The sequence below is a fragment of the Apium graveolens genome, chromosome 4 (assembly GCF_009905375.1).
Source record: "Apium graveolens cultivar Ventura chromosome 4, ASM990537v1, whole genome shotgun sequence".
NCBI classification, from domain to species: Eukaryota; Viridiplantae; Streptophyta; class Magnoliopsida; order Apiales; family Apiaceae; genus Apium; species Apium graveolens.
Window position 1 is genome coordinate 175883937 of NC_133650.1, and position 18160 is coordinate 175902096.

An 18160-nucleotide genomic window follows, 5' to 3' on the forward strand; every position below is an offset into this window, starting at 1 on the left:
CAATATGGATCTTTATGGCATTTGATGCACACTCAAACTTTAAAGTGTATCAAATGGATGTAAAGAGTGCATTCCTCAATGGTGAGTTGGAAGAAGAAGTTTATGTGCAACAACCACCTCGCTTTAAAGATCCAAAATTTCCAGACTTTGTATACAAATTACTCAAGGCTCTCTACGGATTAAAGCAAGCACATAGAACTTGGTATGACACACCGTTAGAATTTCCGCTTAAACATGAATTCACTAGAGGAATAATTGACAAGACTCTCTTCTACAAGCAGCATGGTGGTGATATGATCCTAGTTCAAATCTATGTGAATGATATCATTTTTGGTTCTACTAATGAAAATCTATGTCAAAGATTCTCAAAACTCATGCAGAGTGAATATGATATGAGCATGATAGGGGAATTAAGTTACTTTCTTGGACTTGAAGTCAGTCAAAGGAGTGATAGAATCTTCATCAACCAAACCAAGTATGTTAAAGATTTATTGAAGAAATTTAGAATGATTGATTGTTCACCTACATCAACACCTATGTCTACAGCTACAAAGTTGGATGAAAATAAGAAAGGAAAAAGTACAGACATTTCAGGTTGTAGAGGAATGATTGGATCTTTGTTGTATTTGACTGCTAGTAGACCAAACATTCTGTTTGTAACATGTCTATGTACAAGATTTCAATCCAATCCAAATGTATCATATTTGATCGCTGTGAAGAGAATTTTCAGATACTTATAGGGAACACCAAACTTAGGATTATGGTATCCTAAGGGAACCGGATTTGAAGTTGTTGAATACACAGATGCATATTTTGCTGGATGTCGGGTTGACAGAAAGAGTACTAGTGGAAGCTGTCAATTTCTTGGAAAAAACTTATATCCTGGTATAGCAAGAAACAACAATATATGTCAACTTCCACAGCTGAAGCTGATTATATAGTTGCTAGAAGTTGTTGTGCTCAAGAGCTTTGGATTAGAAATAAGCTAATGGACTATGGCTTAGTTTTGCACAAAATTCAAATTAAGTGTGACAATATTAGTGATATTTCTATTGTTGCTAATCCAGTTAATCATTTTAGAACAAAGTAAATTGATGTAAGATACCATTTTATTAGAGAACATGCTGCAAATGGTACTATTGAGCTTATTTTTGTTCCAACAGAAAAACAATTAGCTGACATTTTCACTAAACCTTTGGATGAAGCAACTTTTACTAGACTTGTTGGTGAAATTGGAATGTTAAATTCTTCATACTAAAGGTAAGAACTCGGCTAATATGTTGCAACAGATTAATTTCTAGTGAATCACAATTAATTTGATTTAATAGGAAATTAAATGGAATATGAGTTATAAATATTTCAGAAATCTCTATATATTTATTTTTCAAAATTCAAATTTAGCTTGGAATTTTTCAAATTCTAAGAAAACTATTTAACTGTTAATTTATATTCTCAATATGTAAAATTAGCATAAGGCAACACAAAAACAACAAAATTATATAGAGAACTGAGTTCTCGATAAGTCTAATTGACTTTTATTAGGAATATGTTGTGTACTTGATGATAAGATTAACAAAACACCTTATTAGATTTAACTTAGTGAAATTGTAGCTCTCAGCGGATGTTTAATTACTGTCCCGATGGATGATCTTCATAGTCCCGACGGATGATAACTGAACATCCATCGAGAGTGTAGCTTATGTAACAATAAGTTTGTAGCACATTTCTGCAAGCAACAATGTGTAGATTCTGTAGGAGTATTTAAGTCATGTTGACTACTAGTTGATATACAGAATAGGGTGACTAATTGTAAATATAAGGTGTCTTGTAATTCTGTATAAATGAAATGGAGTCAAGTGATAGAAAAGGCTCCCGACGGATGGTTCACAAAGTATCCTGATGCACTAGTACAAAAATGACTTTTAGCCACGGTCAAAATAGGCCTTTAGCATCGCTTTTTCAGCGTGGTATATGCAGGGGACGCTAAAGATATATTCTTTTTGCGTCGGGTAATTAGGCGACACTAAAAGTTTTTAGCGTCGGTTAGATGACCGACTCAAATTTGCCATTAACCGACGCTCTTGCTTGGACAATTGCGTCGGTTCAATAAAGTGCTGACGCTGGAAGTTGTAATTAAATACGTCGGTTTATCAAAAAACCAACGCTGAAAGTTAATATTAAAGGCGTCGGTTGTTAAAATTACCGACGCTATATGTTTATGTTAAAGGCGTCGGTCATTGAAAAAGCCGACGCTATATGTGTATGTTATAGGCGTCGGTTGTTCAATAAAACCGACGCCTAAAGTACTGTAAAAAAATAAATATTCTTTTCGTTTTTTTTGATATCCTGAACCTGCTTTTTACAAATACCAGCATTCCCACAAATATAACTGAATAATCAAATTAACTAGGAATCAAATTGAAATTAAAGTAGGTCTCAAGCTATCTTTTCAATTTTTTGCACAATGTTGGACCTCTGGTCCTTTTCTTGGAACTGGACTCTGCATTATCTTTATCTGCATTATCTTTATCCATAGCAATTACCTACAACAATATAAGATAAACAAGTGAGGAAGAAGTAGAAGTATTTTTTTTGATTTCAAAACCTATTGTAGACTTGTAACAGTAAAATGTGTATACAAGTTGTTCTGTAGAAATAATTACCACCCAGGGTATTTCTTCTCCACTCTGTTTGGACATAAGAAAGGTGAGCCAAAATCACAAACACACACACACATGTTTCCGCTTAAAAACACACACATATGTTTCCAAACTTCTTACCTGTAAAAAGGTTCACAACAAACAGAACTATGAGTTTCTGCTTAAAAACATGTGATTTACTGCTAACATATCTCTTAGAATATTATTTCAAGAAACGTGTAATTTTGCTCGTAATTCTAATAGTAATGCAGAAACAAGTCCTAACATCTTTTATCTACATATAACAAAGTACCTGCTATAGATTTGAGTTCTTCCAGTGAAGAAGGCAGTGTAATTAGTCGGTCAGCTTCAGTTCAACAATTTTCTCTTCTCTTTACAGGATGTCCTCTGTATATACTAACTCTAATAGAACATGTTATTCCTTTTGATGATTTTTCCTTCTTAATCTCTTCAGCTGGATCTTCATCCTCCGATTTCTTTACAATCCTTTTGTCCACGACACTGTCAAGCATTCTTATCCGATGGCCTACTTCTCTTTTTTGTAACATTTCATCCAGATTTAAAGAAGACAAAAACTTGTTATTAGATTTATGTACATCTTCAGTGTTGACATCTGCACCATTCATCACAAGAAGCTCAACCATTTCCGAATGGTTTTCCTCCATCGCGATTTGGATAGGTGTTAATCCATGACGATCTTTTGAATCTACAAACAAACTATGCTTCAGGAGTTCTTTCATGACAGCTACATCATTCCTCCTTGACAGCTACATCAATAATTAGAGTGTGATCTTGATACCTATGATTGACACCGAAACTTGAGAAAAGTTATTTTCTCTTAACAGATGAACAAAAATTATAAGCCTGCTAAAAATATCTACCTCTTAGGTGTATGTTACATGCATGCTTGAGGAGTACCAATACACATTCTTTATGCCCCTTTGATGCCGCAATATGCTGATGCACAATAGAGAAAGTGAAACAGATTTCATATTTGAATGGCAGATATGTGTATCCTTACTTGGGATTGTGTTTGCAGTCTATAGTTATAAACTAGTAAGTATAATTATTTTACGAGTGGTGTTCTTCCCTTTGAATCTCCTATGTCGGGGTCTAATCTTGCCTTGAGAAGTTCGTCAAGGAAAGCAGCATTTCCTGTGCCGACAACTGTTAATAAGTTGATCGACATATTAGGATCATCATCTTCTTGATTCCCACTATCCACTATCAAGTCCCCTATATTCAACTCTTTCAGCCTTTTATGATGCTGAAAATTAATCGCACACAGTAATTTAGTCTTAGTCATTCATTTTAATATGGTGCAGTTTATGTTCATCTGTGATGATTTTATTTTCAAACACTTACTTTAGGAACTACTTAAATATCTAATTTATTGTAGGATGGATGGGAGAAGATCAATTATATATTTGAGAGAATTTTCTCCTCTCTGAAGGAGTTTGAAACAATATTGAAGCTGAACATATGACAAAATTACCTAAAGGAAGTTTTTGAGAATGGCAACATAGTCTTCTGGTTTACTTTGCATTGCTTCAATAAGAGCATTAGTTTTCATCTTCAAGAGCTGCGAAAGAGTCTTGGTTCGATATGTAACAGCTTGTGGCCTGCAGCACAGTGCACCTATTTCTCCAAACATATCTCCAGGTTGCAAAATCCCAACAATTTCCTCTTTCTGGTCCATCTCAGAGTGATCAATTAATTCCACTTCCCCTGACACTATTATATAAACATCATCAGGTGCTTCATTCTGCAATATCACATCCTCTCTAGGTGGTATATATTCAGCCTTCATATCCACAGCCTGATGAAAAATAGACAATGTCATTACATTAAATACCTGTCTTACATTATATACACTTCCTGTGTTAGACAGTTTTAAATTATTTAATCAGATAAAAATAGTGTCATATGCACATGAGAATCAAGAAGTCCAATGATACTGTCATTTCTGAACTTTATGAGGTTGGGAAACTTATGAAGTAAAGCTAGTAAAAGGCGCATATTTTAATCACGTGAAAAAGCATATGTCGATGATCATACCAAGAGCAAGAGAGTTTCCCTTGATACATTTTAGAAAAGATAGACCCTCTGGACGGTTGGAATAAACAAATGCTGACTAATGCTTTTGATAATGGTTTTTGGTAGTTGTTCAATCAGTTGCTGCTGGTTCAAGCTCTCAGCCTTGAATCTCAAGCACATATAAGCTAGTATCTGCTCCCTGAGTCTGACCGGCAAGTGGTTTCTGCTCACAAAGTTTGACGCTACTTCAATGTTATTCCTCTGCAAAACAAGCACACGAAAATTTCCTGAATTCTGAACTTGATTTAAGCCTAGACAACTAGACTCATAACATCTTGCGATGCAAAATAAAAGTAATAAAAAGGAGGCTTACAAATTCCATGGTACGACTAGTGCCTTCAACGACTAAATTTGTCATATTACCAATAATGTAAGCTGTTAAGCCAAGGTTGATGAGCATGTACACGGCTGATTATTGTGTACATGTGTGTGTGTGTTTGCCAATAATGTAAGCTGTTAAATTCGATGCATCAACATCGCTCTTAGCTACAAGTTTCAATGTCCCAAAGCTGATTGAAGATAAAATTATAAAGTTTGTCTTGTTCTTAGTATTCATACTTAACTACTGAGATGAAGAAGAATTTAAAATTTTATATATGTTTCCGGTTAAGAGAGCAACTGATTCTAAATAACAGAGCAACTCATTTTACTACCAGAAATAAAGCAGTATTAATCAAGATCAACACAAAAAGTCACAAGTAATGCTAACACATATCACAAAAAATAAAAGGAAGATATAATCAATTTAGGCCACACTTGCACTTTAAATTTTATAAACCAACAAATTTATGTATTAAATTAATATCCTTGGTGAACCAAGATTAGCAAACACAGTAAATTTAATCTAATTATGTTATACAAATGCATGGCAATAAATTTAGAGAAAATAAGCTGAACTAAAATAATAACAAATCTCAAAATTTATATTGTTAATGAAAATAAATAAATTAAAAAATGAAAATAAAAAATGAGAGGGAGAGAAGAAGGAGAGACAGACCGGGAGAGAGGGAGGAGATTACCGATTACAGTGAAGCAAGGCTAACACAGGAGAAGATATGAATTCAATTAGGTAAATAGGCTGTGAAAATGAGAAAAATATAATATGAGCGTGTATATACGTATATATAGGGGAGTGCTAGAGAGGGAGAGTGCGAGAGAGAGGAAGAGTGCGAGAGAGAGGGAGAGTGCGGGAGAGAGAGACCTGAGAAGGATGTGCGGAAGTTTCAAGCTCTTCAATCGGGAACTATCACAGAGAAGATATAGATGTAGGGCACCGTGGAGAGAAATTAATTTGGGGATGAACTACTAACTATAGGATGGATTGTAAACCACATGATATAATGAGTATGTTTTTTTAATTTATTAATAAAAGCTGCCATATAGAGTATATATACGTCGGGTATATAATTGTCGATGAAAAAGAGTAATTAGTGTTTAAAAATTAATTGAAAAGTTGAAGTAGCCAACTAATTTGAAACAAATTTTTTTTCATAAAAGTGGACATTTATTTTTGAAACGGAGTAAACAAAATTCAATATTGTGTGAATATCAACAGTATAGAAATATTATTACTTTTATTTTATTTAACATTTCGATATAAAAAAACAAAAAAAAATTATTTTTGGAAGTCTTTTAACTTTAGCAAATATATCATAACTCAAATTAAAAAAGATTGTGAGATACATATGATAAATAGATAAATATGTGAATAAACAATAATTATACAAAAATAAAAAATTTAAAAGAACACCTTCAGTGTCGTGACATCCCTGGTCCAATTAATTTTTTACTCTAATACTTTTAGCGTCGGTTAAATTAAAGCCCGTAGCATAAAGCAGAAATTTATAGCGTCGGCCAACTAGAAGCCCGTAGCACAAAGCATACTTTTTACCGTCGGTTGTAAACGGCGACGCCATAAATACTTTTAAGCGACGGTTACTTACAGAACCGACGCTATTAAAACTTTTAGCGTCGGTTAAATTAATAACTGACACCAAATGTCGTGCACATATACCTATTTGCATCGGTCAATCTTGCAACCGACGCAGGAAATACCTTTAGGCGTCGGTTCTTTAAAGAACCGACGCTAAAACTACGTTGCAGAAAGTACTTTTTGTACTAGTGTATTTCAACAGAATTCTTGAGCATACAGAAATTTATACACCCTGGAATACCCTATCACATCAAAGATTTATACCCTGTATTATCATTGAACCATTGTTCATTAGATACTTGATTCTTCATCAGGCTTGAAGTCGTTCTTCATATTTACATCTTGATATACACTAGTGATACCTGTGAAATGTTTTATGCTCTGAGATAAATGCTTTATCAATGTTAATCATGATTCTGTTTTTATTGAATTACAATGGTTATCATATTGAATTGTTTAGAATTGGATAGTTTTATAAATGTGGACCAGATTCGTGGTCGGACCAGATTCGTGGTCATGATAGGCCAATGTGTGCCTTGGATCTAGTATATAGAGCAAAGCTGGGAGCCTTACTCAGGGTTAGTACGTGACTGATCAACAACCTAACCTTGGTTTTTTTTAAAAAAATGAAAAGAGAATATCCAATTCTAATCATTGCTTATCCAGATACTTGATTCTTCTGAATCATTTTAATTGATCATTGTTGAACCTCAGTTATTACTATTGTGACTTGCGGAGCTAGTTTGCTCACTCTTGCAAATCCGTCTATGTTTTACAGTTGAAAAGGTAATTGTTGGTAACAAGGATTTTCAGTCCAGTGTGCAAGCTAGGATCCCAGGATAAGATGGACCGAGTTAGCAGAAGTTTTATAGTGTAGATGAGTTATGTAAGATTGTAAGAATTATATCATTATCAGCTGTAAGTTGAACTAGTAAGGATTTGGTACGATGTAATAAAAATTAAGGTTGTGGTTTGTTTTCATACTTTAACCTGTTACGATCCGTGGTTGTGTAAAGAAGGGTCAATGCATATAATATTTTATATATAGGTTAATATATTGTGTGTGTTTATATTGTGAACCCCAAATTTCTGACCCGGGTTTGGAGGGCGTCACAACAGTAGCCTTATCTCTTTTATTGATCGTCCTTGAATGAATATCGATATTCATATGCGAACGCTGTTTTGGGAAATCATACCGCAAACACCATGGGTAATACTACAAACACTACCTGAACTTCTCAACCCGGTTCACAATCTCCTTCAGAAAATATCGATAACAATTCTCATCCACTCTACCTTCACAACAATGATCAACTAGGAATGATTCTTATCTCGAAAAAGCTTTTAGGTTCTGAAAATTACGCTTCTTGGAAACGATCTATGCAGATCACTTTATCAGCCAAAAACAAGTTTTTATAGTCAATGGTGACTTCGTTGCCCCTGATACGTCTTTACCTCTATTTGTCCATTGGAAACGTGTAAATGACGTGGTAATTATGTGGATTCTGAACACAGCCTCCGACGAACTAGGTAATAGCATGAATTACATGGGTAGTGCTTTAACTGTTTGGAATGAGCTTAGTGAAAGGTTTTCTGCAGTCAGTGGTCATAAATACTATGAGACGCAATGTGACTTGTTCAAATTAGAACAAGGCAATGACTCTGTTGAGTTTTATTTCCATAAGTTGAAAGGTTATTGGGATGAAATTCGAGCTCTAGAGCCTACAGTTAAGTGTACTTGTGGTGCTATTAAGTACTGGGAGTTGCAACTTGAGAAAACTAAGCTTATACAGTTTCTAATGGGTCTTCATTCGAGTTACACTGCTGCTCGAGGACAGTTGTTGATGATGTCCCCTTGGCCTACCGTTAACCAAGCGTTTATGCTCTTAAAACAAGAGGAGAAATAGAGGCAAAATCAGACTTCCACGTCTTCTCCAATTGCTATGATGGTGAATGTTACTAAGCCTCCTCCTACCTCTTACATTTCTAACATATTCAGTGATAGGAGTCCACATCCTATGCAGGAATGCTCCCACTGCCACATTAGGGTTCACACGAGAGAAAAATGCTACAAACTAGTGGGATACCCTCCTGATCATCCTTATCATCCAAATAATAAAGAAAAACACCATTTTACTGCAAACAATAACAAGACTGTTCCCCATACTATTAAACTACAAGCTATGCAAGTCTCAAGTCTACCACAATTATCTGACTCCTCTGATCATCATCACATCTAAGATGGATGCACTACTACTGCAGATGAATTCGATTATGCAATGTCTCAACAAAGGGGGTTTAAACTCTGCTAACGTCTCACAGTCACAGCCTACGGCAAGTCACTATATTCTTGCTACTCATATAGCAGGTACAATCTTTTCCTTTTCCTCATCAGTCAATCTTTCTTCACATGCTTGGGTCCTTGACACAGAGGCCACCAATCATATGAGTTGTGATATTAGTTTGATGCATAATGTGACTGCACTTTCTATTCCTTTAAGTATCAAATTTCCTAATGGAGCAGATGCCATAGTCACACACATGGGCTCAGTTTTTCTGCACCCTTTGTCTATAGTCATAAATGAAGTTCTTTATAACCCATACTTCACTTTTAACTTACATGTAGGTAAACTTTCTGATCAACTTCATTCAGCCATATTGTTCACTTCAATTGATTATTATCTGCAGCACCAATACCTGAGGAAGGGATTGGTTCTTGGTAACATCATTGGAGGTCTTTATCAGCTTCTTAATGTCCCTGTCAAACCTGTGATTGCTGCTGTCTCATAAAATGTTTTTGATTCTTCAATATGGCATAGACGTCTAGGCCATATCTTCTCTCGGTTTTGAGTAAAATTCATGTTTTAGATAAATCTTGTACTTCTAAAAAAGTTGTTCACTCTTCTTGTAGTATTTGTCCACTTGCAAAATAGTGTAAACTACATTTTCAATTGAGTACTTCTCATGATGCTCAGCCTTTTAAGCTCGTTCATTGTGATGTTTGGGGTCCATATAGGACCCCTACCTACACAGGTTGCAAGTATTTTTTACCCCTTATAGATGATTATACAAGGGCTTTATAGACAATCTTGTTACTAACCTAACAATATGTAGTTCAATCCATTAAGGATCTCTTTGCTTATACAACCACCCATTTTAAAACTATTATTCAGTGTCTTCGCACGGATAATGGTGGTGAGTTCGTTAATAAAAATTATCATCTTTTTACTACATCATTGTACTACTCACCATACAACCTTTCCTTACACTCCCCAGCAAAATGGGAGGGTCGAACGCAAACGCGAAAATTTACTAGAAATGTCACGAGCTCTTATGTTTCAAGCTCGTCTACCCATTCCTTTTTAGGACAAATGTATTCTTGCCTCAGCATATCTTATCAACTAAATGCCTACTATTTTTCTGGGATTTGCAATGTCATGAAAAACTTCTTAATAAAATGCCTTGCTATGATTACCTAATGGTTTTCGGTTTCCTAGCACATATGTCTGTTCATAGTTCTGATAAGTTTTCACCCAGGTCCACTCGTATGATTTTTGTTGGTTATTCTGTCACTCAGAAAGGGTACAAGCTTTTTGATCCATTAACACATCAATTTCATGTGTTGACATGTCACTTTTGTTGAGGACCAATTTCCTTTTGTTACTGATTCGTTTATATCAGTGCCACCGTTTATATCAGTGCCACCGCCTTTTACTCCCCCTGACTCTACTGAAAAATGACTATTGACATAAGATCAGCCATAACAAGTAGTATCATATTGTGAAAGAGACGATTATTCACAAATGCTTACAGATCGTACGGATTCATGCGATAATCATCAAAAAACTTACAGATCGCGAAGAAAAATACGAAGATGATGCAATAGAATGGAAATGCGAAAACAATTGCCCTGATACCATCTAGAGATCGTAACAATTGGTATAGTAAAGAGGAGATCTACTAGTAACAATATATATTTGAACCTAGAGAAAATGAACTAATTAGCCAACTAGTGTTCTCTCGGCTACTATATACAAGTGGGGAGAATAACAGAATTCTATTATGATAAGTACGTGTAATGTGATGTGATAAAATGATCTTGACTGATAAGTGAATCTTGATCTTGACTGATAAGCACTCTAGATGGATGATATCTATAATAGGTTGGAGTAGAAATAATTGTCATGCTCCATTCATCTAATTTTTGAATGATGATTTTCAATCGCACTAATATTGGTTTTTGTAAATTGTAATATTTGTATGTGGTTGAATACTTTTCTGATGGTATGGTTCATAGAGTATTTTAACCATTTCAGTTTACACTGGCTTTATAATGTTTTCATGCTGGTGTCAATAGTTTTATTCTCGGCCAACTAGAAGGTGTGTCCCATATCATACATTATACTACTCATACGCTCTGTTATAGAAATCGGCCGATTTTTCAAAAATCGCCGATAAATTGCTCAAAAATCGGTTAAAAATATTGATCCGATTTGACCGATTTCCGATAAATCGTAAATCAGTACTCAACCGAATAATTTCGATTTCCAAAATCTGTAACACAGTTATAGGGCGTTATCTACATAGTACTTTGCCAGCATATCACTCGAGAGACATATATGTAGATAGATAAAGATAGTCATCTTGATAAGAGACATATATTATATACATATATATGAACAGCGGATCAAGGAATTAATTTCTGGGGGACATTGATTATAATTTGTGAATATATCCTTATATTTTTTAATTGGTGGGGGCACTTTCATATATCTTTTAAAACTTTTAATGGCGAAAAACCGTAAAATTGTATATTAGGAAGGAACACGTGTCCCGTGCTCCTTACTGAATCCTCCATTGGACACACCCGCATTGTGTGTTGTGTCCTTATAAATTAGCCAGTTTGGCTGTGCTAAAGACGTCAACAGGGAAGCATGCTTTCTGATATTTCTAATCTTTGTAGTACTGGGGGCATGCTGGAAAAGCGAATATTGGAGATCCATATCCAGCTGTATATGTACACAATATGTTGCAAGTTGAAAAAAGTGAAAGCTTCATGCTTTAGCATTGCTGATTACAAAACAACCGACACAGGTTTCACTTCTGACTTCAAGAAAAATTACAGAGAGAAAAATCAAAACTAAAGTTGCAATACACTCTTCTTCAACTCCAACAACTTGAAATTTACTACTAAAACAAGTACAGAACATCACACCAGACCATTGATGGTATGTGTGTATGTGAACCTCCTATACAGGGCTCAACAAACAGACAACACTTGCGGGTAAAAAAGGATTAAATCATTTGATCAGGGTCAAAAACCACCCTTCTCAATAATTGATCATCAGGTGATGATACATTATATGTCAGCCCCGTTGGCTCCGCTTATTTCAGCAGGCTCATTATACTGCATATGTAAAACTTATAGTAATTAGTTAAACTGTTAAAGTGAAATTAGTAAGTAGTCAACACTAGGGGGGTGTAATGTTGTAGAATCAGAATTGTTTGCCAGTAAAGGTCTGACCAAAACCCCAATTAGAAGGAACCACATTGTTAGAGATGACGGAGCGTCCATCACTTGTTTTGACATTGAAAGAGAGTGCTTGACCATTTAGGTAAGAGTTGCTCTGCCAATTTTGGCCCCAGTTGCGTGACAATTGTTGCCAGTTATTACTTGTTGAGCCTTTGACAGACACCGAAACAACATCACCAGCACCACCAACATTAGTTATTAGCACTAGGTTGAAGTACGAGTGGCCATTGATAGTGAATCTTATTCCGCCACTCTTTCTGCAAGCTACCCTGCCAAGTTAAAAATGAATAATAAATCTAGATTAGTCTCAACTGGCAATATGATTATTTAGTTGGGTGTTTGGAAACTAATTAAGCATGTAAAGTAAGCAATACCTTCTGTATTGAACAGGGACAATTCCTGCTTTATATTGAGCAATGCGTTGGAAGATGGGCTGGGAGAGATCAAAATGCTGCAAGGGAGGGTTACACCACCCTCCATCGTTATTAGGAAGTGCACTGGGTGGACAAAAATTTGTTGCAGTGACAACAATGGATCCTGAGAGGCACCACTTACCGGCATTTACGCATTTGATTTCAAAGCAAGCTCCGCAGGTCATGCCATTATTGAACAGAGCAGTGCTTAGTGCAGCTGTGTTAGTTCCATAACCTTGACTGTACAAATTTCCGTACCCGCAAGCTCCTCCTGCTATAAAAGCACACCAAAATGTTATAAGAAATGAACATTTCTACAGAAAAATGAATCAATAGTGAACAATTGAAATGCGGAGCAAATGTGTAATTACAAACATACCCATTGTACCAGAAGCATCACCACCTCCATAAAAGGTAGCATGAGCACTAGACCACTGTCCGTAAGCATTTTAGTGTGGCTAAAGATAACATTGTGAAGAAAGTGAGTGCATAGTGTTCCATTGTGCTTACGAATGGAATTATAACCTGACTCTTCGAGAATGCTACAACTTTGAATATATCGAGAGAGAGAGAGAGAGTAGTTTGAAGAACAAGGTTTAGAAATGCAAGTGCATTTATAGATTGCAAGAACATGGATTTAGATCATATTTTATTGCAACCGAGGCAAATGGGGGGTAGTAGTAGTTATTGGTTTGTGGCAAACCTTGTTAACATCTTCATTTGCATATTTTTAGGAAACCGTTACCCTTCACATGCTGTACCTGTGTATGACTTTATATGTAACTTGCCCACTTGTTTATGAGTGGATAGGGTTATGCAATCAGCGGTTGACCCATTGAGACAGCAAGTATAGGTTCAACAGATTAGCAGGAGCTTTGCAGCTGAAATTATTGCTCTTAGGAAGGTCCTTGAGTTTGTTTAACACGTGAATTAGTGCATGCATATCTCTTTCATTTCTAAGTTCTTGTAAATACAAAGGGGTTCATATGGTTGGTACCAGTTGATGTACGACTTGAAACCTTTGAAACATGTGCATTTTGTCAACTTTGAGGCAGGGGTACTCTTAGTACGGGTAGTTAATAAGCAAGTGAATACCGTTTTGTCCTACTTTTTTAGTATTTATTAGCAGTCAGATAGTCAACATTAACTAACACGTCATTTGAGTAATTTATTTTGTTTCTTTAGCAACTTACTAACATGTTTACATGTGTTGATTGCTGATTAGTCGCCCTAGATGCTGAAAAATAACACCAGAAGATTCACAGACGTAAAGTCACCGTGATTATTCATGGTTTTAACAATCATTCGAATGTAGTCGTATATAACTGATTGACTTGGTTGCGCTGCATGTGGGGATGGTGGATGGAATTAATGATACGCATGTGAGCGAGCTGATTAATGCTCATAACAAATCTCACTTGCCTAATTTACTTGCTAAAACACTTTTGAACAACTTACTTCCTTAAAACACGCATGCGCGCCAAAAGTGCTTATTTGGACTTAAACTTTAAATCAGAATAATATAAAAATTCAACTTTCACTTTTATCAATAATTATTGTATTTTTTTATATTTATGCCAGAAGAAGTTCAAAGTAACATAAAAATTATATTGAATTATTTTATTAAGTCGTGCATCGCCGTGGCCTTCTAAAATAATGTTTCATTTTTTTATATTTGTTTTCGATCTTAATCATTCTGAAATTATGGATAATAAATAAATATAATAAATCAAAACGTTTAAAAGGCCGTTCTCTCACTTAGCAAAAAAAAAAAAAAAGGCCGTTCTCTCGTTAAACATGTTTATTTTAATAAGTCGCTCTCTAATTATTCATAAATTCAATATCATAAAATTATATTATTAATTATTCAGTAATCAATGTTATATTTTTTCCAATTTAATAATATAAAACTTTGAGAAAATTATAAATATAAATTGAAACGATACAAGAGGAGTCAGACACGGGACTTGACCACTGTGAAGTCGCTATCACTAGCTACCAACTATGTAAATTTCTTACTAACTACCGACTATGTAAATTCTCTTAGTCGTCGATAATTACTAGATTAGTTGTTGGTGGGTTAATGTGGTTAGTCGTTGATATTGTAGCTTCATTTAACAGTTAATATCTTACTTAACTTGATCATAATACATGACATCGATTATTTACAATTAGCCACCATTTTCTATATATTCATTGAGTCAACATTACTTCTTAATTAATAACATTATTATTTATTGTAAAGTTATCACAGAAAATATTAAAGAACACCCCTGTGTTTGTCCATCACGGAATATAAGTAAACCTGATAATACGACGTGAACATGATACGAAATGACACGAATAATTAGTATTTTGATTCGAAAATTTGGTACACAAATAAGAAAAAATAAGAATATATTAGTGTTGAGTTTGGGTTTCCGATCTAGGTACACGACACGGAACGAAAGTACACGGAATAAATAAATAATTAAATTTTTAAAAATATATAATATACATATAATATATATCAGATGTGAATTTACCTATTCTAAATAACATATACATAATTGTAAGTACTAAATTATATTTTATTATTTCTTGAGTATGTGTGAGTACTTCATTATTTCATTTTTAGACTTGTGCATTCATGGTTTTTAAGATATTTGTTATCGGTAAACTAAATTTGTTAATTTTTTTTAAAACATTTAATGGTTGTTATGGATTAAAAACTAATATAATAATTGTTGTATTTATTACTAAGGAACGTGAGTTTCGAGGCTCGATTTGACTGCTCTTGGTATAGGAGACTTGGTGGTCAAGTCTCTGAATTAGGATAGACTTAGGAGTCCTAAGAAGTAGGAAGCTGATTCCTTATCCCATGAGGTTCCTTGGAGGTCAATCTATAAGGATTTGTATCCCCACTAGGACTTATCTTAATAGCTGTTTTCTCCCTTATTAATTAATTACGAAATTAATAAATAATCAGGGTTTTGGGCCTTCTTTGTTCCATCAGGCCTGATCAATGTGTTAACCTTTCTGGTCTGAATATCATACATCTTCTTATTGGGCCTAGCAGCCCACACCTTGTATAATCAATGTAATATTTAATTATACAATCAGGATTTATTTATCCCTATCATTTGCCCCCAACTTTTCGGAAACATTGATTAGGTTTCGCATAAGTTAAGTCTATTCATTCCCTTACAGGGTTTCGTTTTTGCGTAAAGTGTGGAACGACCTACACATTTACAACGATTTTTCATTTATTCCTTTTATTCAGGAATTATCTTAATTTCCGGGAATTTTTCCCTTAATTCTGGGATTTTCCCTAATTTTCTGGATTTTCCCTTAATTTCTGGGATTTATCCTTAATTTTCTGGATTTTCCCTTAATTTCTGAAAATACCAACATTTTTCAGAAAATATTTTAAGGAATTTCCTTATTTTTCTGTAATTTCCAGGAATTTTTCCTTTTTTTCTTCCCCCTTTTTTCCTTTTTCTTTCCTTTCTTTTTTTTCTTTATATAGATTTCGACCAGGAATCCTGTTTGACCAGGATCCTGGTCGAATTACCCCTCAGTATGCCCTGGTCGACAGGATTTCGAGCAGGGTACATTCGATCAGAAATCCTGGTCGAATTTCGGCCAGGATTTCCTCCCTTCGGTCAGGATTCTACTTCGATCAGGATTTTCTTCCTTCGGCCAGGATTCTATTTCGATCAGGATTTTCTTCCTCGGCCAGGATTCTATTTCGATCAGGATTTTCTTCCTTCGGCCAGGAGTCTATTTCGATCAAGATTTTCGGCCAGGATCTCCACTTTTGACCGAATTATCCCCTTTTTGGTTGCCCAGGTCGACGCAAATTCGGGCTCGAGGATTTCGATCATGAATCCTTCACAATTTCTGGTCGAATTGGTCCCGGTCCTGGTCGAATTAAGGCCATTTTTTACCCCTGATCGACAGGGTTTCGACCTCAGGTCATTCGACCAGGATTCTTCGTGTTTTCTGGTCGAACAGGTCAGGAATATATACATTTTTTTTAAAATATAGTGGGCCTTATCCCTGGGCCTCCAACTTTAATTATATAGACCCTTTTCTGGGCTCGTTTCTTATTGGGCATTTTTTCCACAGGCCTTTTTAACTGGGCCCCTAGTTCTGGGCTTTTAATTTAATTTGGGCTAACATTTTGGGCTCAAACTCAGGCCCATTGTTTTTAGCTGGGTTTAGGCTCAAATTTCTGACTTTCCAGAACTTCTATGGCTCTCTCTGGATTCTTCCAGAAATTTCCATATATATTATTTAATTTAAATTTCGTTTCTGGATCCTTCCAGAACATTCTTTTCTTGGGCCCAAATGGGCTTTTCTAGGCCCAACTAGCCTTCTTTGTGCCTATATAAGAGTGGGATGAGAGAGTGGAATCCTCACACCTCTCATTTCATCTCCATTCCTCTTCCCAAATACCTTCTCTTCACACTTCTCTTCCTTTAGTTTTTTGGCACTCCTCCTTTCAAGACTTTCAGGTTTTCTAGGCTTCACTAATGGCTGACAAGAATTTCGAAAGAGCGGCGAAGATAGCCTCGGCTTCAAAACGAGGTAAGGATATCGAGATCCATTCTTCGTACATGTCTTTAATCGATATGATTAACACTAGGGTGGATGAATATCCCTCTACTGCACATCTCGATTCTTTTAATCATTGTAATACTGGCACAACATTGATTTCGATAAACTAAATGCACGTTATAATGTCCTTCCTCCTCTTAGATTAGTTCCAGTTTTGGTGGTGACCGTATTTGCCACTGGAAACCCGACACTCTCTTATTTATACAGATGCCCTTAATGCTGGGCTTAGGTTTCCTTTCCATCCTTTCCTCTCTCTTTAGCTGATTTACAAATCAACCCATGTCAGCTTCTTCCAAACGCTTGGAGGAACATTTATATTTTATGGTCTGCTGCCTTAGGGAGGGTTTTCCCCTTTCTATAGCTGTTTTTAGGAAGGTCTTTCAGTGCTATATAGCTCTTCCAGTATTTGTGGTTGGGTCTATGTTAAGCAAAGGCCCAAAAGTAAACATATCTTTAACAACGCCTCCATTCCGATAACAACCAAAATTGGAGGAATAGTTTCGTTGGGTACGTTGGGAGAATGGCGACTGGGGTACACTCTTCCGATTTCCTTTGGGAAGGTAGTGATGGTAGCCTCAAATCCATCACTTAACTCCCGAGGAAACTGTTATTTATAATGGGCTTACTCAGGACGACGGACTACTACAGCTGGACTATGAGAGGAGTTTCTCATTCACGTGGGACTATCCTCTGTATTCAACAGGGTATTTTATTCCCTTCTCGATTTATTTCATTTCATGCATTATTAACACCACTTATTTTATTTTTTGCCTATTTTGCAGCGCTAAGGAGATCAACGAGGACAATGTACTCCTGTTGAAGAGACTGCTAGGATGAAAAAAGCTCGCCTTGCAGGCCTGGACACTCGAGGAAAGGCACGGAGCCTAGCTTCTGAGGACACACAATGAGCCTATGGGGGAGG

At 35.6% G+C, this 18160-nt stretch overlaps 2 protein-coding genes across 2 annotated transcripts in view; one reads left to right on the forward strand and one right to left on the reverse strand.

The window, feature by feature from the left end:
* The first annotated feature begins 8186 nt into the window (after positions 1 to 8186).
* LOC141719176 (uncharacterized) lies at positions 8187 to 8597 on the forward strand. The gene has a single exon (XM_074521558.1). It carries the CDS (start codon positions 8187 to 8189, stop codon positions 8595 to 8597), a length of 411 nt encoding a protein of 136 aa, XP_074377659.1.
* A 3375-nt stretch (positions 8598 to 11972) lies between these two features.
* LOC141719177 (expansin-A14-like) overlaps positions 11973 to 18160 on the reverse strand; it is a 12174-nt gene continuing 5986 nt past the window's right edge. Inside the window, exons 5-8 of the mRNA XM_074521559.1 lie at positions 15909 to 15954; positions 13016 to 13084; positions 12598 to 12907; positions 11973 to 12492 (exon numbers count right to left, since the gene is read on the reverse strand). Coding sequence (XP_074377660.1) covers positions 12186 to 12492; positions 12598 to 12907; positions 13016 to 13084; positions 15909 to 15954 — 732 coding nt within the window. The 3' untranslated portion in view covers positions 11973 to 12185. The remainder of the gene's footprint in view (positions 12493 to 12597; positions 12908 to 13015; positions 13085 to 15908; positions 15955 to 18160) is intronic.

What these genes read in the sequence shown, in the direction of transcription:
- LOC141719176 (XM_074521558.1), top strand. Translation starts at nt 8,187, where the DNA reads ATGTGGATTCTGAACACAGCCTCCGACGAACTAGGTAATAGCATGAAT.